Genomic DNA, 23618 nt, shown 5'->3' on the forward strand with positions numbered 1-23618 from the left:
CGATGGAATTTCTCGCGGAAGAATGTTGTTGCATCCCTCCAATAGAGGTCCAGTCACTTGTAGAATCTATGCCAAGGCGCACTGAAGCCGGCGGCTCGTGGTGGCCTGACGCCCTATTAAGTCACTATGTTGGCGTTTCATTTATTTTGGCCGTTACCTGTATGTCTCACCATATGTAGATGCGGGATAATACGCTTAGAATAGCACCACAGCATACACCCACTTACTCTGCAGACGAAGCACTCGGGGTGCCAGAGGGAGTTGAGGGCTGATATGTAGTTCTCCAGGATGGCGCGGGCACAGCCTCCACATTTGGGCGCAAACATGTCAAAGTAGTCCTTCCGACAGTACGCTTTCCCATCCTTCTCATGGAAGCCTGTGGAGGACGGGCAGAGAAGGACACCGCCTTAAGACGACAGCGAGAGAGAAAAGTGGAGAGGAGGGGAGAAGAGAAGAAGAGAGACAGAGGAGACAAAGGGCAAAAGAAGAGACGCTAGAGAGAAAGAGAGAGAAAGGAATAGAGAAGAAAGATAGAAGAATAGAGAAGAGGGGAGAGAGAGAGAGAGAGAGAGAGAGAGAGAGAGAGAGAGAGAGAGAGAGAGAGAGAGAGAGAGAGAGAGAGAGAAGGGGAGAGAGATAGCTTACCCTCTGGCCCAAAGAAAGCTCCACACTGAGCACAGAAGAAGTGTTCTGGATGCCAGTTCCTGTCCAGTGCCGTCACCACTTTCTGCAGGGGACAAAAAAAGATCTATATTTTTCCCTAGATGCAGTTAGCATACACCGAGTATACAAACCATTAAGAACACCTGCCTTTTCCATGACAGACTGACCAGGTGAACGCTACGATGATAGAGGAACTACGTCGCTGTCTTATCCGCTTGTTGCCCCTCCCCCCGGACACAAAATAGTAGCTAGCAAGATGGAGATCACTGAGGTTATTTTTAATGAGTGCATTTCGCAAGTGGCTAGTTTGCATCAACTACCTTCACTAAAACCACCGCAAAGCTTTTGCCTGCAAATCGCCCGAACCGCTACGTTCTGGCATGTCTGCCTCGTGATTTGTTGGGAGAGTTGTCAGTCTGAAGAGGTCCCTCCCTGGAACAATTTTTCCCACCTTTTCGAAGTTAACAAAGAGAGTCAGTCATTATTCCCAGATCCTAGTCACTGCTGTTGCCTAGGCTCTGGCTTTCCCAGGCCAGTTAGCAGCAGATTCAATTCCTAAAATCAAGGTTTTAGGCATTTTGCCCATTTATTTTATAGCCAGCAGATGGCAGCACTAGTGAGGCTGACGACATTAGTATAGAGCAGTGTGTCTAGTGTGGACATAGTAGAGTGACGAGAGAGAGCAATAGAAAGAAAGGAGAGATAAAGGAGTTATATGAATACACAACACTGGACCAATGAGGAAGCTTGTCTCCACCGGGACTAATCTGACCCTATCCCGAGGCTAAAGTCCAGTTGCTCTCCCCTTCTGCTGCGGTGCCTCACCCCAGGCAGTGTGTGTGTGTGTGCGCGCGTGTGCGTTCATGTGTGCAGTGACTCATACACATGCTGCAGTGTGTCAGAGCAAGAATATGAGTGAGTGTTGACGTGCGGAGTGAGACAGAAACAGAGATGACGGGTGGAGAAGAATGGCTCAAAGCTGGGTCTGTGGGATTCAAGGTGGCATAATGTGTGTGTGTGTAATACTGACGTCCAGCATAGGTCCGTTACAGTAGTGGCAGCAGCAGCAGTGTGTGTGTGTGTGTGTAATACTAATGTCCAGGATAGGTCCGTTACAGTAGTAGCAGCAGCAGTGTGTGTGTGTGTGTGTGTGTGTGTGTGTGTGTGTGTGTGTGTGTGTGTGTAATACTAATGTCCAGGATAGGTCCGTTACAGTAGTAGCAGCAGCAGTGTGTGTGTGTGTGTGTGTGTGTGTGTGTGTGTGTGTGTGTGTGTGTGTGTGTGTGTGTGTGTGTGTGTGTGTAATACTAACGTCCAGGATAGGTCCGTTACAGTAGTAGCAGCAGCAGTGTGTGTGTGTGTGTAATACTAACGTCCAGGATGGGTCCGTTACAGTAGTAGCAGTAGCGTGTGTGTGTGTGTAATACTAATGTCCAGGATAGGTCCGTTACAGTAGTCGCAGCAGCAGTGTGTGTGTGTGTGTGTGTGTGTGTGTGTGTGTGTGTGTGTGTGTGTGTGAGTAATACTAACATCCAGGATCGGTCCGTTACAGTAGTGGCAGCGTGGGGAGAACAGGTTGTGGTAGTCCTTCTCACAGTAGGGCGCTCCGTCCCGCTCAAAGAAGTTCCTGGAACCGATCTCCTCCTGACAGTGGGTACACACAAAGTGCTCCGGGTGCCACGTGCGCCCCATGGCAGTCACCACCTAGGCACAGGGAGGGCACAAGACAGACGCATCACAAATCTAAACTAGGAGCCTCAACATAAGATTTTGTGAATATGGACGTGCATTCATAAACCGCCTCAGAGTAGGATCAGGTACCCCCTTGTCCATGTAAACTTAAATCATTATGATCTAAAAGACTCCTGATCCTGGATCAGCGCTCCTACTAGGAGTCTTTATGAAAACGGGCCCCATGGGTGAATTCTAATCAGAGATGTGCGTATGACTACGCCAATGTCCCATGGACATCAATGTATGATTGATTTCCACCGGTTAATGGTGCATATCTCCCGTCCAGTCAGCCCTCACTGTGGAACAGTGACCTTCCTATGGTGGACAAAGTACTTAACCTTATTTCCATTACCAGCAAACATTGATTATATGGAGGAATGCAAACCATGCGAGCTATGTAGGCAGCTCAATCTAATCATAAGCACATTATTCGCACCTACTGTGGTATTGACCGCGAGCAGTCAAAATGGATCTAGGAATAAATTCAACGGGGACCCAAAAATGTATGTAATAAGCACAGTAAAGGGTGCATGTAAGTGTGTGAATATGGCCTGTGTGTGTGTGTGTGCATGTGTGCACGTAAGGTCACCTGTCCAACTATGGGCTTGTTGCAGGCCCCACACACTCCCTTGGCCACGGTCTGGACGCCCAGTTTATGGAGGTCTGACTGGAGGCTGCCCAGCATGTTGTCCAGCTTGTTGGCCTGTTTGGGGGGAGCTGCGGGCAAGCTCTTCCCCTGGGCCAGAATCTGTGGATGGGTCACACACAGACAGACATGTCAGAGAACGAAACAGACGCACACACGCAGACAATAAGCAGACACACTAACACTCGCATACAGAAACGTACACGTGCAAACAACACAGTTCCACAAATAGAGATCCCTTCCCAACTCATGTTCTGCTCAACTCACAGAAAACCCAATTAAAGCGTTGAAGAGTCTCTCTTCAACAACTCTGCTGATTACATCTGAACGTAATTGCTCCCCTGGGAAGTCTTCATAGACACAACAGTAATTATTCTTGACGAAACAGAACACACTCTCCCTGGGCTTACGTGACGTGCCACAGAAATCAGTCTTTTTAATGGCTGAAATGGAGAATGCCACTGGCATGCATGCCAGGCTAGAAAGAACATGTTCGGCTCATCGCGTAAAAGCTGACATTACATAAAGCACTGCAGTCCGACCCCGGGACTCTTCAATCTGACTACTGTCTCCAAGAGTTACTCTGCTTATTAGCTACCTATAGAGCCTATTGATTGTCTGTGTGTTGTTGATGGGCAGATGCAAGGTGGGAGGGGAACTACACTTCTCAAATGGTTTGGTCATTGGAGCTTCCTGACCCAGTCAAATTCCACAGAGGGAAAAAATAGCCTGTCAGTGGGCCTACTGCTTACAAAAAAAACGTGCACACACACACACACACATAAACGCAAACACGCACGCACGCACACACACACACACAGGCAACAGTCACGTACAGGCAAATTTCACAGACGAAAGGCAACCCTCACTAAACAACCACCCTTCCATCTGGAGTAAAATCAAATACCAACTCGGCTTGGACCTTGATGTGTTTGTTAAAGAGAAAGGAGGTAGGGAGAAAATTAGATTAGATATGAAGAGAAATAGTGGCATATAATAAGTGTCTTAACAGAACACTATGCAGTCAGCTAAATCATGAGTCAAGTTATTTCAACCTGTTCAGATTTGGGCTTAGTCAAAAGGGCGTGGTAAGTTAAACAGTCAAAAGTTAGGTCTGAAATGCCTATGGTGGAGTCCTCTGAGAGGTGGGAACCATTCCAGCGACGTGACAGGAATCAGGACAGTGTGGCTGTAATATCAAGGAGAGAGCCATGATGTCTGTTCCCCACCAACCACCCGATACTGATTTCAAGGAACGACATCGCCCAAGTTGGCGCCGCCAGACGGCATTCTCCAAAAACCGAGACGATTCACTCGCCAGCCTGGATGCCATAGTCTTTCATCTCTACAGAATGGATTTCACACATCCTTAAAGAGCTCCTTCCTTATCACAACCCCTCTCCTAGACTCTTGGTGGAGAAGTGGCTAGAGATAGGGTCCAAAATACATTTGTATTCTCAACACACACACACACACAGTGAAGAGTTTTGGTTTTGACAACACATGTCCACTCAGACAGACGAGTCAATACAAACCACGAAATAGAGAATAAAGTTGGTGATAGTGAGAAAAGAAAGAAGTGAGAGGCAGATTAGGCCAAAGAGAGAAAGGGAGAAATAGAGAAAACAGAAGGATAAACGAACAAGGTGGATTGAGTGTTCCATGCCTCCATTGGTGGGAAGATGGGATCATACTCAGTCTGGCAGCCAACAGACACAAAGACCTTGGGCGGAGGGGGCGGGGTGACAGACTTGGGCCGGGGGCTGGGGGTTTTGGGCGGGGCAGGTTCCCTGGATGGAGGGGTGGGCTCTCTGGGGGTCGGCACCCAGGGAGGGGTGGGCTGATGCTCCACAGGTGGGGGGGAAGGGGTGCATGGCGGGGAAGGGGTGGGTACCCTGGGAGGGGGAGAGGGGAGTGGGGGAGGAGGAAGGGGCGGAGGGGTCTGCTTGACAGGGGTTTGCTTTTTGGGCGCCGGGGGGGACTGCGGAGGGGGGATGACTTTTCTCTGAGGGACAGGCGAGTCAGGAGGGATGACGATCTGGGTGTGGGAAGAGACAGAGAGCAAGAGAGAGACATCAAAAATGAGTGAAATTAAACCACAGGAAATGGAAAGCCTCAGGTGGAGCAAAAAAACATCAACAAGTGGTTACAGAAGAATACGGTTGAGAAACTGTTTGCTAGTCATAGTCCATATGTGTGGTATAGAAAATTGCCTTGATAACGTTACTCTAGAAAAACAGCACGAACCAAGAAACACGCTACTGGAAGGTGCTGTATTGCTCTAGAACTAGTCGGTCCAAATCTGACCCAATGAGATGACTTAGCACTGGCTCCGGCCACATCTCTGTACCTTGTCCACCACCGGCGAGGCCCTGTCTTCCCGTGTGCGCTGCGGGTTGTTCATGACGATGACCCCCTCGGTGAGCCAGTCGTCTGACTGCTTCTTGCGTCGGCGCTCAACGGCGCGTTCGATTCCCAGCTTGCCCTGCAGCTCTGCGATGAGACAGTCCTGGGAACTGCTCTTGGTGAAGATGACAGGACCCAGTTTACGCCTTAACACATGCCCGTCTCGGTACATGGGGTGCACGTTGGGCGTCTCTTTGGTGCGGCGGATAACCGACTTGAGCTACAGAGTTGGGTAGAAGGAAGTAAGGGGGGGGGGCATGGTGGTGCTTCCCCATACCTCCCATGACAACGCACATATCGGGGGTGCTGCAGAGCCAGGCACGAAACACCAGGAAGCACAATCCTTCAGGCCAGGCCGGCTGATCGCAAAAGTCACTCCACTCGACTCCATTCCATTCCGCTCTTTTCCCAGGCAGTCTATTTCACACGTGCTAGGCTGCAGTGTGTAAGCATGCTGGGTGATTGAAAACACTTAGCAAACGTGCATTCTTCTCTGCGCAAAAACATACTGGGCAGCAGGTAGCCTACCGGTTAACAGCTTTGGGCAATAACCAAACGGTCACTGATTTGAACCCCGAGATGACTAGATGAAAAATCTGTTGATGTGTCCTTGAGCAAGGAACTTAATCCTAATTGCTACTGTAAATCACTCTGGATAAGATTATGACTAAAATGTAAATGTAAAATACACGATGTGCAAAACAATGACTAGAACTCTAATGCTCATGCAATACACAGGCAGGCGTAAAATGCAAGCAGCAAAACCGATGGTCTTAGATTCTTGTAGTAATGTCACTGTAGAGAAGTAGCTAATGTCCTTGAAAACAGATTCTAAAACTTGGTTCCACAAGCCCATATAAACCCTCTCTGCTCCACTCGCATGTTTTAGGTTTGTCCCTTCTCCACCCAAACATGTGCACAGATAATGTGTGTAGTATCTAGCCCTGTGGAACACCATTAGTGAGACCACATGGTGCAAATACAGACCTTCTTCACGTCACCTGGAAGAAGCTGTAACGCGGTCAATTCGAAATCAAATTATTCTTCCTTAACACCACAGGCTCTATTTTCAGCTGCCCCTAAGGAGGCACAAGTGTCAAACACATGTTAGTTTGCAATTAAGTCATATAAAAATGGGAATTTTCCAACCTTTACGCCAGGTTCGGGATTTTACCTGTCTAACATCAGCTCGCTGAGATGGGAAGGGTGGCAATATTTGAGGTGTGTTCTTAAAAACAAGAGCAAAAGTGACAATTTCATGCAGCGCTGAAGGGAAATTTTAAGACCCACCAAAAGCAGGTCTTAACGGTAACGCATGGATTTTGAGAGCGGAAGCGCAGCCTATCCAGCCATGACGCACAGTCCCTATGGAACGAGAAATGTGCCTTTTGCGCCAGTGAATCTCGGATTTAGAAACATAAAAAAATATAGATTTCCCTCCAATTTCATTTAATTTTATAAAAGAACATGCATAGCCTACCTTCCCCTTAATCAAGGCTGGTTTAGCAGCTTCGGATAGGTGTGTATTTTTATCCTGGCCATGCATTAACCAAGTCGCCTATGAATAAAGAGGTTTTAAATGGTCTACTGAGAGTGCCTTAAAATATGAGTTTTTTGCCTTCATGCTTTTTTATGATTCACAATTTACATACCTGGATAATTAATTTAGCTTGTTCAAGTAGCCTATCCATGCCCATTTTCAAAGAGTGCACCTCGTACGATTACCAAGGACACGCTCATCCAAACTATTCAGTCCTCATATAGTGCCAAATGAACAGCAGATTTTTATTTGAATGTGCCTTGCACATAGGCAACGATACAATTGACAGGAGCCTAGTATTTTGTAGACGTACAAATGTTATACATAAAGACATTTAGGCCTACGTGTGCACACAGTGCCATGGAACGAGAGATACGATTTATGACATCATGATTCTGACCTCATCCTACTTAGAAATATTGTTGTTTTAAAAAACCGATTGCTTGTTTTTTCATTTCATTTGATTAAAAACCAAGCACAGCCTCCCCCTTGATAAAAAAAACCCAGCCCCAAGTGTGTTAGTGTACATGTATGGTGACTTGAGGAGGTCCTCTGAAGCAGGACCTCCTCTGCTAAATAGCATATAAAATATATTAGGAGGCATATAATCCAGCATATTGACATGAGGTGGCAAGCTGCACACAGCAGTGCAGTGAAGGTTTGCATCACTCTTGATTGTCCAAGTGACAAGCTCACAGCTGCAAGTTGAAACGTGGAATATAGCCATAAACAACACACAGCGGACATTTCCACATGGACCACGGTAGGCAGTTAACCCCCTTGACCATAATGAAAAAGCTTTAATAGGTTTTTAGACATTTTGCAAATATATAACACATTTAAAATAGAAATACCTTATTTACATAAGTATTCAGACCCTTTGCTTTGAGACTCGAAATTGAGCTCAGGTGCATCCTGTTTCCATTAATCATCCTTGAGATGTTTCTACAACTTGATTGGAGTCCACTTGTGGTAAATTCAACTGATTGGACATGATTTGGAAAGGCACACACCTGTCTATATCAGGTCCTACAGTTGACAGTGCATATCAGAGCAAAAACCAAGCCATGAGGTTGAAGGAATTGTCCGTAGAGCTCCAAGACAGGATTGTGTTGAGGCACAGATCTGAGGAAGTGTACCAAAATATTTCTGCAGCATTGAAGGTCCCCAAGAACACAGTGGCCTCCATTCTTAAATGGAAAAAGTTTGGAACCACCAAGACTCTTCCTAGAGCTGGCTGCCCGGCCAAACTGAGCAATTGGGGGAGAAGGGCCTTGGTCAGGGAGGTGACCAAGAACCAAATGGTCAATCTGACAGAGCTCCAGAGTTCCTCTGTGGAGATGGGAGAACCTTCCAGAAGGACAACCATCTCTGCAGCACTCCACCAATCAGCCCTTTATGGTAGAGTGGCCAGACGGAAGCCACTCCTCAGTAAAAGGCACATGACAGCCCACTTGGTGTTTGCCAAAAGGCCCCTAAAGACTCTCAGACCATGAGAAATAAGATTCTCTGGTCTGATGAAACAAAAATTTAACTATTTGGCCTGAATGAAAAGCGTCTTGTCTGGAGGAAACCTGGCACCATCCCTATGGTGAAGCATGGTGGTGGCAGCATCATGCTATGGGGATGTTTTTTAGCGGCAGGGACTGGGAGACTAGTCAGGATCGAGGCAAAGACGAACAGAGCAAAGTACAGAGAGATCCTTGATGAAAACCTGCCCCAGAGCGCTCAGTACCTCAGAATGGGGCGAAGATTCACCTTCCAACAGGACAATGACCCTTAGCACACAGCCAAGAGAACGAAGGAATGGCTTAGGGACAAGTCTCTGAGTGGCCCAACCAGAGCCCGGACTTGAACCCTATCGAACATCTCTGGAGAGACCTGAAAATAGCTGTGCAGCAACGCTCCCCATGCAACTTGACAGAGCTTGAGAGGATCTGCAGAGAAGAATGGGAGAAACTCCCCAAATACAGGTGTGTCAAGCTTGTAGCGCCATACCCAAAAATACTCGAGGCTGTAATCACTGCCAAAGGTGCTTCAACAAAGTACTGAGTAAAGGATCTGAATACTTATGTAAATGTGATATTTATTTTATTTTACAAATTAGCTAAAATTTCTAAAAACCTGTTTTTGCTTTGTCATTATTGGGTATTGTGTGTAGATTGATGCGAAAAAAAAACAATTTAATCAATTTTACAATAAGACTGTAACATAGCAACATTTGGAAAAAGTCAAGGGGTTTGAATACTTTCCGAAGGCACTGTATATCCTTGTGAAGTTCACAACAGCCAACATTCTACACAAGGCAGAAAATACAAACTCCATGCATCACTTCTCAGGTAAAACTTTGACAAGATGCCCTATATATTCAAGTCCTTGTGTCCTCATGTGAGTCACTCTCCCAAAATAAGAGCCCATCTCAATCACTTCAACTTGATAATAACTGACATACTGTAACAGAGCTAAGTTGAACTTGAATGAGCCTAGTGGATACAGTCTGATCGCTGCTTAATCCAAAAGATGGGCATTTGGAATAAGCCAGAAAATTGACGGTCCAATCAGCATCCTCTCAGAAACAGTGGGTGGGTTTAGAACAAAAAACAACTCAGTCAAACTTTGCTTTGAATTAGGCCATCCCCTGATTGGTTGAAGGTGATCCAATCGCTGACAAGTTAGTTTTGAATAACGCCCCATTACAGACACAGACTCGAAGATGAGAAATCCCAGACATATAAGCGAAGTGAAAAAGGATGGTGAACTTAGCGATCAGACTGATTCCACCAGGCTAGAATGAGCCATCATCAGATAAAAATCCAATGGCATCATATATATTAGTGATCATTATCATCTCTGTATGTTACTGGCTCCGTTACACCTATCAGTGTGTGCCACCACCAGTGCCAGGTTACATGGGAAAGATGAAATGTGTCAAAGCGGGGATTTGGTCTCAAACTTGGCCTAATAAACGATAAACCATACGGTGTCTTAAAGCCTTTAATCTTGCGTGCCAGCTTATTTTGGGAGAGTGTTGTTGCGGGTGGGTGGTCTGTTGTACGGGAGCATCGTACTTGGCCCGAGGTGGACAGCCTCTCCACGGCAGAAGGCTGGTTCAGGGGCAGGTCCAGGGTGGTCTCTGGGGTTCCTGGGCACGTCGAGGGGGTCAAACAGTCGTCCATCCAGCTGGCCTTGTTAAGGGGGGTCATCGTCACCTCGCGCCCGTCCAGGGACGTGCTGTGCCTTGGGTTAATACTTTCCTTGTCCTCCCAAGTCCTTTCCTTGTCTCCTGCCATAGTATAAAGCTCCTCTTTGTCCTGATGGGTCTCCTTGGCATGCTCCACTTCTCCCTCTGGCAGGGTAAAGTCGAAGGACAGCAATCTGCCAAGGGTGTCCTCCAGCAAGGGCTCCCGACATGGCCATGTTATCCCCAAATCCGGACATGCAGTAGGGGGCTCTGCTAGCTGAGCAGCAGGTGTTTCTGGATGCTTCTCCTTCAGTGGGGAAGATGGATCAATGGGGGCTGACTGAGGAAGGGTGATCGTTTTAGGAGTGGGACTCTTAGCAACACTAACAGGAATGGGGCTCTTAGCAACCAGAACTGGACGGGGGCTCTTGGCAACTGGAAGAGGACTGAGGCTTTTAGGAATCGGAACAGGACTGGGGCTCTTAGCAACCATAACTGGACCAAGAGTCTTGGCAACAGTTATAGGACTAGGGGTCTTGACAAGAGTCATGGGACTAAGGGTCTTGGCAAAAGGTACCAGACTAGGGGTCTTGGCAACAGTTACTGGATTAGGCGTCTTGGTGGTCTTTGTATCCACTGCAGGACTGTTGTACTTTACAACGGGGGCAACAGAAGGATAGGGGGTCTTTGGCAAAGTGTGGCTTGGGTTGTTAGCGACCACAGTGAGGGACTCCATGTGGGAGGTCAGTGTAGTTCTCACGCTGGGATCAGTTACTCCTCCCAGCTGTGTGTGAATCTGGGTGTACTGGAGGCTCTGGGACGAGGCCAACAAAACAGAGGAGGCTGAAGCAGCTGAGAGGGGGGTGGAGGAGGGAGGGCCAAAGCAGGCATCTTCATCTATGTGGAGTTCTAAAGGAACAGGGTTACAGGAGGGGGACGTGTCACTGGGGGGCTCCAGCTGCAGATCACCAGGCCCAGTTGGGTCTCTGGTTACAACTACTGGGGAAGCAGGGGCTGCAGGTGACTTAGTCTCTAAGGAGGAGGGTTCTGATCCTTGACTGATCAGGAGGGTATTCATATTGACAGACAACTGAGAACCAGACTGGAGGACGGGCAGCACAGAAACAATAATAGAAGACAGGGAGAAAAAAAGGGGAAATGGTTTGAGGAGAGGTAGAAAAGGGAAGTTGCCACAGCGGCAGACATGCACCATGGCAAATGAATCATGACAACTTCCTCAATAAAGCTGTGTGAAAATTGGCATTATATATATATCACAGTGATGGATATACAAATCATTCACATTCCACACTCATTGCATGACAGCGTAAATACATTTTTCTATTGTGGGATCAATAAGGTAAATGGTAGGAAATGCCCAACCGAATGTACATTAGAGTCTAGACCACAGCAACACTACAGCAATCTACCTGTGTGAAGAACCCTCACATCCATGCTAAAAATCAATATACAACCTACCTTTAAAAGCAACACATGCACTATTCATTTGACTGCACATTTCACCCTACAGTATGTCCCTTCACCCATCTGCCTACCTCTCTTTCCTATCCATCTCTACACCCTTGAATGAGTAGGTGTTCAAACTTTTGACTAGTACTGTACATACGCACATACAGTACCAGTCAAATGTTTGGACACACCTACTCATTCAAGGGTTTTTCTTTATTTGTACTATTTTCTACATTATAGAATAATAGTGAATACAACAAAACTATGTATTAACCCATATGGAATCATGTAGTAACCAAAAAAGTGATACAACAAATCAAAATATATTTTATATTTGAGATTCTTCAAAGTAGCCACCCTTTGCCTTTATGACAGCTTTGCACACTCTTGGCATTCTCTCAACCAGCTTCATGAGGTAGTCACCTGGAATGCTTTTCAATTAACAGGTGTGCCTTGTTAAAAGTTAATAGGTGGAATTTCCTACTGTCATGACGTTGGCCTGTGGGTAAGGTTTATGACCCCCCCCCCATAAATACCTTTCTCCCTTCCCCTCTCTGACCCTACTGAAGGACTGCTGTCCTGAAGGACTGCTGTCCTGTTAAATATAGAGAGTCTGGGAACATCAAACAAATGGGGAAAGGAACCATATTTTGGTAATAAAACCAGTTGGAAATATGCTTTGGAACGTAATGAGTATGGATGTCAGTTCAGTTGTCATCTGAGACATTATGACTGATGACAGGACGACATAAACTGTACCTGGGAAAGTATCCACCCTCTAGTTATCAGAGTCACATGGAATTGTTATGCAATTGAAATGTTTGATATTGAAATTGTTTGTTAGGAGATTAAATTTAATTTTAGCTTCCAAATGAGAGATTTGGGTTTTCATAAGGAAAGTGCCCTGCTTGATCAGTGGCCCACCCCTGTGAAGAGGAGGGGTTATAAACGATGAAACACATCCTTCCCCCCTCTCCACTATATAAGCCTTTGACGAAAAGATAACCACGTTGTTCCAGTACGTGAGGTCTGCAGCCTCTACGTTAGAAGGACACACATGTCAAGTACAGAACTAAGCCAACCTCGGCGTGAGCTTTGGTGGCGAATGGTATGAACTTTGAGCTTATTCACTACAGAAGTGCTACTTCCTAGCCGTTGAGTTAGCAGCGGCCGCTGTAGACGTGGGCTAGGAAAGGACGGACGACGGATCCAGTCTAACAAACAGACGAAGATGCCACCACGTATCCAATTTACCACCAGAGACATTCTTCCGAGGACAGGAAGATCTGTTGGCCAACCCGGCCAGCATCTACGACCAATCTACCGAAGCGCAGCTCAGAGTAAATATTTATTGCATTTTCCTTTTCCAAATGGGCGGTAATTTAGAATGCATAAGATAATGTATTTACGATAGCATAGCTGCTGTTTGTGGTTCCTAAGTCTTCCCGCTCTTTCATTCAAGCCCAACCCCCTTTCCTTTGTGTAACCAGCCATCATACAGGTTCCGTCCACCAGGACGTTTTCTGTATGACATAATTTGTATTCTGTGTACATGTAATTCTGTGTGATTAGTTTAGGTATTTAGTAAATAAATAATTAAACCCAATTTTGTATTGCTGATTCAACTTGTTAGCCAGGGTTCGTGAAGATAGCCAAGAATTTACAACTTTCATTATGAGACTGAAAATAAGATAAGGGTTAATATTGACTGCTATCGATGTAAAATATTACTAAGTATTTTAAGAGTTTATTCGGAAGATAACGGCTCTATAAACGTTCTTCCGTGGTGCCCCGACTTTCTAGTTAATTACATTTTCATGATGAGCTTAATCAGGTAATATTAATTACAGAGAAAGGATTTTATAGGTTAGCATGTCATATCACTTAATCCGGCATAGCCAAAGACACGACACTTCCTTCTTAATGTGTTTGAGCCAATCAGTTGTGTTGTGACAAGGTAGGGGTGGTATACAGAAGATAGCCCTATTTGGTAAAAGTCCATATTATGGCAAGAACAGCTCAAATAAGCAAATAGAAATGACAATCCATCATCAGTTTAAGACATGAAGGTCAGTCAATCCGGAAAATGTCAACACTTTGAAAGTTTCTTTAAGTGCAGTTGCAAAAACCATCAAGCGCTATGAAGAAACTGGCCCTCATGAGGACCGCCTCAGGAAAGGAAGACCCAGAATTACTTCTGCTGTAGAGGATAAGTTACCAGCCAGAAGAAATGGCAGCAGTTTTACGGGCGCCCATCCAATTGTGCTATTATGTGTTTTTCTCGCGTTATTTGTAACTTATTTTGTACATAATGTTTCTGCAACCGTATCTTAGGGCAAAAAAGAGCTTCTGGATTATCAGGACAGCGATCACTTTTTTCTACAACAAGGACGACGCACAAGACATTCTCCAAACGCCCCACAGGGCCGACATCCCCGTTATTTGCAAGAGGAAGCGACGCAGGTACAGAGGACAATGAGCCGGATGCCTGGTCAGGACCCGGAGAAGGCGAGTGGGAAAGCTGCCGTTACCGTCAATACTACTCACCAATGTGCAATCATTGGACAATAAATTAGACAAGGTAAGATCACGAATATCCTACCAACGGGACATAAAAAACTGTAATATCCTATGTTTCACGGAATCGTGGCTGAATGACGACATGGATATTCAGCTAGCGGGATATACGCTGCACCGGCAAGACTGAACAGCACACTCCGGTAAGACGAGGGGGGGCGGTCTGTGTATATTTGTAAACAACAGCTGGTGCACGAAATCTAAGGTCTCTAGACTGTGTCCTACTTCATGGCTGTAACCCTGGTAGACCAGACTGAGAAAGAGGAGGAAGAAGTAGCAGAAGAGGTACTGATGGAGGAAGAGTCTGTGTGCAGTAGCAACATGGCCCCCCACCAACACCATGCCTCGCATACAACACCAGCCAAGGATGCTGCAGCGACGCTGCTGATTTTAGCCAAGAGGTACAGTAGCTGGGTTTCCATCCAGTTAGCGACAGATTTTCATTGTAATATTCTAAAATCGGCATAAAATCATTTTCTCACCAGAGTTTCTATCAAATTGACTTGTTGCGGATAAAAAGCTGTGCGTGATGACATAGTGGGCATAAAAATAACTGGTTAAATTGCCATGTACAGAATAAAATAAAATTACCAGTTAAATGGGTTTACATCACATTTTCAACTGTTCTTATGGTTATGTCACAAAAAATGTTTGCGTTATATAGCAAATGTGTCTACTCTGGTCTTGGCACGTACGCTCTAGTCAACAGCTCACAGATACAGTGCGGGTAGTCTACCTACATGCTGAGATTATTTTGGATACGAGAGAGAATTTTTATTTGTCAAACGGCAGCCAAGCATCAATGATGATGTCACCAGAATATTTATTTGAAAAGAGCATCAAGCTCATCACTGTGCACTTTCATCACCCTGTGAAGTTCATCATAATATTGATTCTGTTGCCTAGTAAACCGCATGCTTTCCCAAGGTGCATAAAGGTGTTTCACCTGCCATTTCTCGCAATAATCATTTTACCAACACAAAAATATCCCACATTCTCTAAGGTATTTTGTGTTGTCAACATTTGGAAAGTTTAAATTTGCTGTTTCCATCAGGCCTGTCGTGACATTTATCTGACATATAGTTTACTCACATAAAAAGGTTGGATGGAAACCTGTTTAGGTTCGTGAAGTTCTGTTATGTTAAATACATAGAAACTTTGGTGGCATAGACTATATACAGTATTGTCTAAGATATAGGCTATATTTCACATGTATTATATTTAAAGGGATTACTGAGAAACACTTAATTGGGATAGGTATATCTGTCAATAACTGGTTGAATTTCTCATCAGATCACAGCCCACTTGACAGACGTGGCCATCGAACACGCCCACAACGACTACTCATGTTTTGGGAACGTGTGGATCAACCAGGACGAGTATGCCCACGTTATCGAGATCTACGACTTCCCGGCCATGTTCAAAACAGACAACCTGCTGGATGCCTTTGCAGACTACAGGTAAAAGCCTTGGAGTAGGGTGACGTTGCCCCTAGATGCTGATCTTGGATCAGTTTGACCTTTTCCTCACTGATGGTTTGGATTGGGGGAAGGGAAGCTTATCCTGGATCTGTACCTAAGGGAAACCTCACCCCGCAGCACAGGTGAAAGCCTCCCCATGCCTCTCACTAAAGCCGACAGCACACTCACAAGGGCTGTCTGTCTAACTCTCCCAGTCTATCTTGGTCTGTCTTTCAGTGACGGGGGCATGAAGATTAAGTGGATGGACAACACTCGCACCCTAGGCGTGCTCTCCAGTCAATCTGCAGGTATGGTTTTTGAGTCTATTTTTTTTCATCTTTTGAGTCGTATCTAAAGTAACTGCCCAGTGTAAATCCAATTTTTTTTTTTTAAGTTCATATTCTGGTAATTCCTATCCAAATAATGTTGATATTTTTTTTGTGTGGCTAAAGCATAAATTTAAGAAAAAAAACACTTCAAAAATCCCACCTCAAACTTCTATCTCAGACTGTTTCATAAATGCTTGCTCTTTCCTCATAGAATATGTCATCTCCTTGGGGAGGATGAGCTGGCCAGTCAGTGATCTTGAGGAGGATGAGCTGGCCAATTAATGGTCTACTTGCGTGAATATTTTAATGACCAGTGTACACCCACACAGAATAGCTGCTTTTTAACGTAGTTAATTAAACAATGTTGGAAGGGAAGCTATTTCACTCTCATATTGTAAGTAATTATAGGTCATATTTCATAGAAATCTGGAAACACTAGGCAGTTACTTTGTTATATTTTACTCCAATATGAGTCACGAGTCCTTTTTGGCACATTGGAGTTAGTTGTGTGACCTTCTGACGGTCGGTGAAGGGAAGTTGGTGTTCTTTCTTATGACATCAGAGATTAAAATCTTTGAATCGGTCCTGTGTCTAGATTTTGCTCGCCTGAAGTAGAGTATATTGTGATAAATTGCAGGCCACACTACTTGCCTAGAGAGTTTTCAGCTATACTTTTCGTGTCTGTTTATTTACCACCACAGACAGATGCTGGCACTAAGACCGCACTCAGTCAGCTGTATAAGGAAATATGCAAACAGGAAACCACTCACCCAGAGGTGGCACTCCTACTGGCCGGAGACTTTAATGCAGGGAAACTTAAATCAGTTCTACCAAATTTCCATCAACATGTTAAATGTGCAACCAGAGGGAAAAAAATTCTAGATCACCTGTACTCCACACACAGAGACGTGTTCAAAGCTCGCCCTCCATTTGGTAAATCCGACCACAACTCTATCCTCCTGATTTCTGCTTACAAGCAAAAATTAAAGCAGGAAGCACCAGTGACTCGGTCTATAAAAAAGTGGTCAGATGAAGCAGATGCTAAACTACAGGACTGTTTTGCTAGCACAGACTGGAACACGTTCCGGGATTCTTCTGATGGCATTGAGGAGTACACCACATCAGTCACCGGCTTTATCAATAAGTGCATCGAGGACGTCGTCCCCACAGTGACTGTACGTACATACCACAACCAGAAGCCATGGATTACAGGCAAAATTCGCACTGAGCTAAAGGGTAGAGCTGCCTCTTCCAAGGTGCGGGACTCTAACCCGGAAGCTTACAAGAAATCCTGCTATGCCCTGCGACGAACCATTAAACAGGCAAAGCATCAATACAGGGCTAAGTTTGAATCATACTACACCGGCTCCGACGCTTGTCTTATGTGGCAGGGCTTGCAAACTATTACAGACTACAAAGGGAAGCACAGCTGCGAGCTGCCCAGTGACACAAGCCTACCAGACGAGCTAAATCACTTCTATGCTCGCTTCGAGGCAAGCAACACTGAGGCATGCATGAGAGCATCAGCTGTTCCGGACGACTGTGTGATCACGCTCTCCGTAGCCAACGTGAGTAAAACCTTTAAACAGGTCAACATACACAAGGCTGCGGGGCCAGACGGATTACCAGGACGTGTGCTCCGGGCATGTGCTGACCAACTGGCAGGTGTCTTCACTGACATTTTCAACATGTCCCTGATTGAGTCTGTAATTTGCATACCGCCCAAACAGATCCACAGATGATGCAATCTCTATTGCACTTCACACTGCCCTTTCCCACCTGGACAAAAGGAACACCTATGTGAGAATGCAATTCATTGACTACAGCTCAGCGTTCAACACCATAGTACCCTCAAAGCTCATCACTAAGCTAAAGATCCTGGGACTAAACACCTCCCTCTGCAACTGGATCCTGGACTTCCTGATGGGCCGACCTCAGGTGGTGAGGGTAGGTAGCAACACATCTGCCACGTTGATCCTCAACACTGGATCCTCAACACTGGAGAAAACACTGGAGAAAAGGAGGACCGAGCATGCCCCCATTCTCATCGACGGGGCTGTAGTGGAGCAGGTTGAGAGCTTCAAGTTCTTTGGTGTCCACATCAACAACAAACTAGAATGGTCCAAACACACCAAGACAGTCGTGAACAGGGCACGACAAAGCCTATTCCCCCTCAGGAAACTAAAAAGATTTGGCATGGGTCCTCAGATCCTCAAATGGTTCTACAGCTGCACCATCGAGAGCATCCTGACTGGTTGCATCACTGCCTGGTACGGCAATTGCTCGGCCTCTGACCGCAAGGCACTACAGAGGGTAGTGCATACGGACCAGTACATCACTAGGGCTAAGCTGCCTGCCATCCAAGACCCCAGCCACCACAGTCATAGACTGTTCTCTCTACTATCGCATGGCAAGCGGTACCGGAGTGCCAAGTCTAGGACAAAAAGGCTTCTCAACAGTTTTTACCCCCAAGCCTTAAGACTCCTGAACAGGTAATCAAATGGCTACCCGGACTATTTGCATTGTGTGCCCCCCCAACCCCTATTTTTACGCTGCTGCTACTCTCTGTTTATCATGTGCATAGTCACTTTAACTATACATTCATGTACATACTACCTCAATTGGGCCGACCAACCAGCGCTCCCGCACATTGGCTAACCAGGCTATCTGCATTGTGTCCTGCCACACACCACCCGCCAACCCCTCTTTTACGCTACTGCTACTCTGTTCATCATATATGCATAGTCACTTTCACCATATCTACATGTACATACTACCTCAATCAGCCTGACTAACCGGTGTCTGTATGTAGCCTCGCTACTTTTATAGCCTCGCTACTATAGCCTCGCTACTATAGCCTGTCTTTTTACTGTTGTTTTATTTCTTTACTTACCTATTGTTCACCTAACACCTTTGCACTATTGGCTAGAGCCTGTAAGTAAGCATTTCACTGTAAGGTCTACACCTGTTGTATTCGGCGCACGTGACAAATAAACTTTGATTTGATTTGAAATTGCGGCCCAAATAAATGCTTCACAGTGTTCAAGTAACAGACACATCTCAACATCAACTGTTCAGAGGAGACCTTCATGGTGAAACGAGGCCTTCATGGTCAAATTCCTGCTAAGAAACCACTACTAAAGGACACCAATAATAAGAAGAGACTTGCTTGGGCCAAGAAAAAGGAGCAATGTACATTAGACCAGTGGAAATCTGTATTTTGGTCTGATGAGTCCAAATTTGAGATTTTTGGTTCCAACCGCCATGTCTTTGTGAGACGCAGAGTAGCCAACAAGTGCTCAGCACATGTGGGAACTCCTTTAAGACTCTTGGAAAAGTATTCCAGGTGAAGCTGGTTGAGAGAATGACAAAAGTGTGCAAAGCTGTCATCAAGGCAAAGGGTGGCTACTTTGAAGAATCTAAAATATATTTTGATTCGTTTAACACTTTTTTGGTTACTACATGATTCCATGTGTGTTATTTTCATAGTTTTGATGTCTTCACTATTATTCTACAATGTAGAAAATAGTAAAAATAAAGAAAAACCTTTGAATGAGTAGGTGTGTCCAAACTTTTGACTGGTACTGTATATACATACACATATAGACACATCCTGGTAAAAATTATATTTCTGTAAAACTTACATTGCTCTGGACTTTGAAGTCGGACAGCGAGGCCATGAGCTCGTCGAGCTCCCGCGTGGCGGAGGAGGCAGAGATTCTGGCCTGCAGCTGGGAGGGCGTCTCCTCCTCCCCCTCCGTAAACTCCGCCAAGGGGGTGGGGCTAGAAATCAAATAAAAACAACAAACATTAGGCCATAAATGACCACAGTCAAACATGAGAAACACACAGGAGAATAGCACAATCAGGGTGTAAGATGAAACGGTTTTCCGGAACTTGAGGTGCAGTGTCACTGCTTTGCTGTCAATTGTCCCCCATTTCTGGGGATAGGAACGTTTTTGACCAGCTCTAAAGCCTTCCGCATGCTTCGGTTAGGCTGGCACCTAGTCGAACCGAACGAGTATGCTCGCATATTATCTTAAAATCAAGAAAAAAGCGGCAATAGTACAATTTATCCATCTTGAGATGACGCAGCCAGTATACACTTCCTCAAAATAGTCAGAATTAATCTAACAACTCAAGAAATCTGTCATTAATTCTGACATTTTTGTCAAGGAGATCTTAGTTGTGCAATTTTACGTCTAAGAAGGTTGGTGCAATATTTCTCAAGTGAAATGATAAAAACTTAGTTAAAGAATCCCTACTGCTGATTAATTAATTAATCATTTTGATGACATTTTGTGACGTTTTTGTGTGTGTCCACGAACAGATGGAAAAACCATTGCCGAAGACCAAAATGAACAAAAATGTCACAAAATGTCTCCATAATATATGCTCGAACTGGGAAGTATGCGGACGCTTAATCCTTACATGGGGGAGGGCACAGAACTTTCTAGCTCGTCCAGAAGGCTCTCAACGCTGGGGCGCACGTCTTCAATGACCCTGGTGGCCACACTGCGCTTGGGCTTCTCCATGGTGGGGGGAGGCACCTTGCCGGCCCCCGAAATCCCGTTCTCCTGCACATAGTGGGTGGTGCTGCTAGAGGGGAGGGGCGGGGCTGTCTCCTCTGCAACACAGATGGAGAAAAATACATCTTTACATACAGTTTTCCCTTAGTTTCAACAACACAAAGTGCCTGCTAAATGCTTTATGTACCAAAAAGGGTTTTGGGCCCGTGAGCCCTGGTCAAAAGCAGTGCACTATTTAGGGAATAGGGTGCCATTTGGAATGCAGACATAATGGTATAGCGTACCCTCAGTCGGGAAGGAGGGCGTGTTATGTTGCACAGCGTTGAGCTCCAGAAGCAGCCGGTCCAACTCCGACAAGTTGCTGCCCAGGAAGGAACTCATGGCAGCCTCTGCACTCTTTTGCTTGTTGGGGAAGCTGCAGAAACCAACAGAGAGACACAAACATCAGTAACAGACATCTGATGTTCATTTTGTCTTGCGACACTACACAACCAAAAGTGTATCGTTATTATTAGCATTATTACCTGTAGACGTGGTCGTCTTCACTTTGGGGTAAGGGGGGGGAGCTACTGCTGTAGGACTAAGAAAGGGTAGGTACAAATCAAAATGTATTGCTTACATACAAGCCCTTAACCAACAATGCAGTTCAAGAAATAGAGTTAAGACACACATTTAGAAGTGCAGTATGTGAGTGGTCTAGATGGGTCATGTGGTAAATGAGTGTATGTCAGGGGTGTTAAACTTTACCCTCAAAGGGTCATGTGGGTACAGGCTTTTGATCATCCATTCATAGTCTTCACCAATACTTTATTAGTTGAATCAGGTATGTAACTTACTTGAACAAAAGCCTGCACCACACCTGCCTTTTGGGTATGTACTGTATGGGCACATAAAGGCGTAAATGAGTATGTACCTGTGTGGATGAGCGGGTGGATTCTAGGGGGTCGAGCGCGGTTCCGTTCAGGGCCTCAGCAGAGGGAGGTTGGGGTACAGGGGGCGAGGCCGGTCCTCCCGTGGGGAAAGAGTAGGGCGTCTCGTCCGGCAGAAACACCGGCCGCTTGGAGATGTGGGAGGTTGTCGACTCCAAGTCCGCCAGCAAAGCATCTAGGAACATAGAGAGTAAGATCCATTTTTTAAACGCAGCAAGTGGCAAATCTTAAAACCAACAGTTGACCTGGTGTAAACAGAAAAATCACTGACATGATTGACAACACTCAACATAGGGAAATCCCCTTTGCTTGTTTGATTGCATCTCTCAAGGAGAGGTTTCATTTTAAAATGTAGGCTATCCTGTCCCTAGATCTCCCATCATCTAATGTACCACAATGTTGTGCAGGACAGTAAACCACTAATCTACTGAAGTTTCAAACTTTATTGTTGTGGAAGTTTATTTTCTCAACTGCAAAGCCGAGTTATGACCTTTGACCATTCATCATCATCCTCCTGGTCATCAGTAAGTACACCAGACAGTGTGAGGTCCAGACTCTTTCCCAACGTGTCCAAACACAGCCAGATGGGAATAACATTCAGACGTTGCAGCAGACTAGTAAGTAATCCACTTCACTGAATCATCTGGACTATGTCACCACTCAGCACCACTCCTTTGGTTACTCATTTACCCTGCTGTAGTACACTTACACTGCTTCCCTCACTCTGCTGCTCCGAGTTCCACTGCCAAGAATAGAGTGTGAAGTGAACAGTGGCGACACGTGAAAGCTTTGGTAACTTAACATTAAAATGTTGACTTTATTAAGGATTTACGGTAACACGTTACATTAAGGCACCCTTTAAACAAACTATTAATAAACTGTTTATATACTACTTATAAACATTTCGTGAATCATTTTAAGTATACCTTAATCTAAGGAGTAAGCCTACTGCCCAGGTTGTATTCACGGCCAACCAATTGTTGCTTTCCACCTTTGATTGGTTCATCTAGATCATGTCCGTTCAATGCCTTGGAAACATGGACCAACCCCAATTTGGGATTCAACACCACACATTCCCAGCTCCCCTCTAAATGCAGCCATTATATTGGAGGTAACAAAAGGGCAAGCCAATTAGCCTCCCAGACAGTTTGTGGGCATTGAAGAGAACTTGAGGAAGACGACATCATCCACACTCACTCTGTAAGCCACCTCTACTGTTACACACCCATGTCCCTACACGGAGATCACTTCTCTTAAGATCTTAAATCGATGCCTCTGATATCACAAGTGTGTGAAACTGTGTGCAATGCAATCCCCCTTCTTCACTAATAATACTTACCCTACTGTCTTAAATAGACTCTGCTTCAGTCAGGACATTAAAACAGAAAAACAAACAAAAGCACATCCATAAATGAACTGTGAACGATATGCACCTAAACTTGAAGAAGTCAACAATACACTGCCACACTGAACCAAACAACTGATAAGATGACTGAAACATTACGCGCTGAAAACTGATGCCGACAAAAGGTGAGAAATAAAAGAAAACCATGAGACTCACATCAGTGGAAACGACATACCTGAGGCGATAAAGACTAGCACATACACACCCCGGAAGGACGAAGACAGGAATGCAAAGGAAGACTGGGAAGAAGAACGCAACCCAAACACACTGGCTGACAGGCAGGAACTGCTACCCTTAACTAGCACCAGAGACTGGTAATGAGAGACTGAGACGGGAGGGGAGGAGGGAGGGAAGAGGGGAGGCGTCACTTTGGTAGCAGCGGGAGGATTAGGTTTACTCCTAGCTATGCAAGTTTGACGTTTCAGTGTTCTTGGCTCCATGAAGGCTGAGGTAAGAGTTTGTTATCACTCACACGGCTGCCGCAGAGAACGGTCGGCTAACTAGGCAAGTAGAGCGAACTCGACAACTTATCACACCAAAGCCTGGGAAAAACGATGATGGAAGACATGTTGTGTCTCTTGTTCTGTCGGTCTCAAGGTTCAGTCCAGATGCACTTGACTTTAGTGACCAATTCATAAAAAAACAACACACTCCCTCATCAGTACGGAGAGGCTGAGACAGACAGAGCGTGTCCCATGGCCCAAGGAATCATGGATGCCAAAGACAGACAGTGGTGATCGCTACTGAAC

At 45.4% G+C, this 23618-nt stretch overlaps 1 protein-coding gene and 1 long non-coding RNA gene across 3 annotated transcripts in view; one reads left to right on the forward strand and one right to left on the reverse strand.

The window, feature by feature from the left end:
* The window catches only part of LOC115208042 (paxillin), a 28422-nt gene extending 5109 nt beyond the window's left edge, over positions 1–23313 (reverse strand). Inside the window, exons 1-10 of one of the 2 annotated variants that reach the window (XM_029775767.1) lie at positions 23045–23263; positions 21449–21639; positions 21060–21115; positions 20820–20950; positions 20438–20633; positions 19651–19789; positions 2987–3145; positions 2194–2367; positions 646–727; positions 228–376 (exon numbers count right to left, since the gene is read on the reverse strand). In XM_029775767.1, coding sequence (XP_029631627.1) covers positions 228–376; positions 646–727; positions 2194–2367; positions 2987–3145; positions 19651–19789; positions 20438–20633; positions 20820–20916 — 996 coding nt within the window. In that variant the 5' untranslated portion in view covers positions 20917–20950; positions 21060–21115; positions 21449–21639; positions 23045–23263. Of the gene's footprint in view, positions 1–227; positions 377–645; positions 728–2193; positions 2368–2986; positions 3146–5159; positions 5670–10057; positions 11273–19650; positions 19790–20437; positions 20634–20819; positions 20951–21059; positions 21116–21448; positions 21640–23044 lie in introns of those variants that run through there. The other variant, XM_029775766.1, reaches the window with a different exon arrangement.
* On the forward strand, positions 14488–16041 carry LOC115208044 (uncharacterized). The gene is made up of 3 exons (XR_003881089.1): positions 14488–14618; positions 15511–15677; positions 15915–16041. It is a non-coding gene; the product is annotated as an uncharacterized LOC115208044 (long non-coding RNA).
* Positions 23314–23618: the final 305 nt, after the last annotated feature.

The sequence above is a fragment of the Salmo trutta genome, chromosome 14, assembly GCF_901001165.1.
Source record: "Salmo trutta chromosome 14, fSalTru1.1, whole genome shotgun sequence".
NCBI classification, from domain to species: Eukaryota; Metazoa; Chordata; class Actinopteri; order Salmoniformes; family Salmonidae; genus Salmo; species Salmo trutta.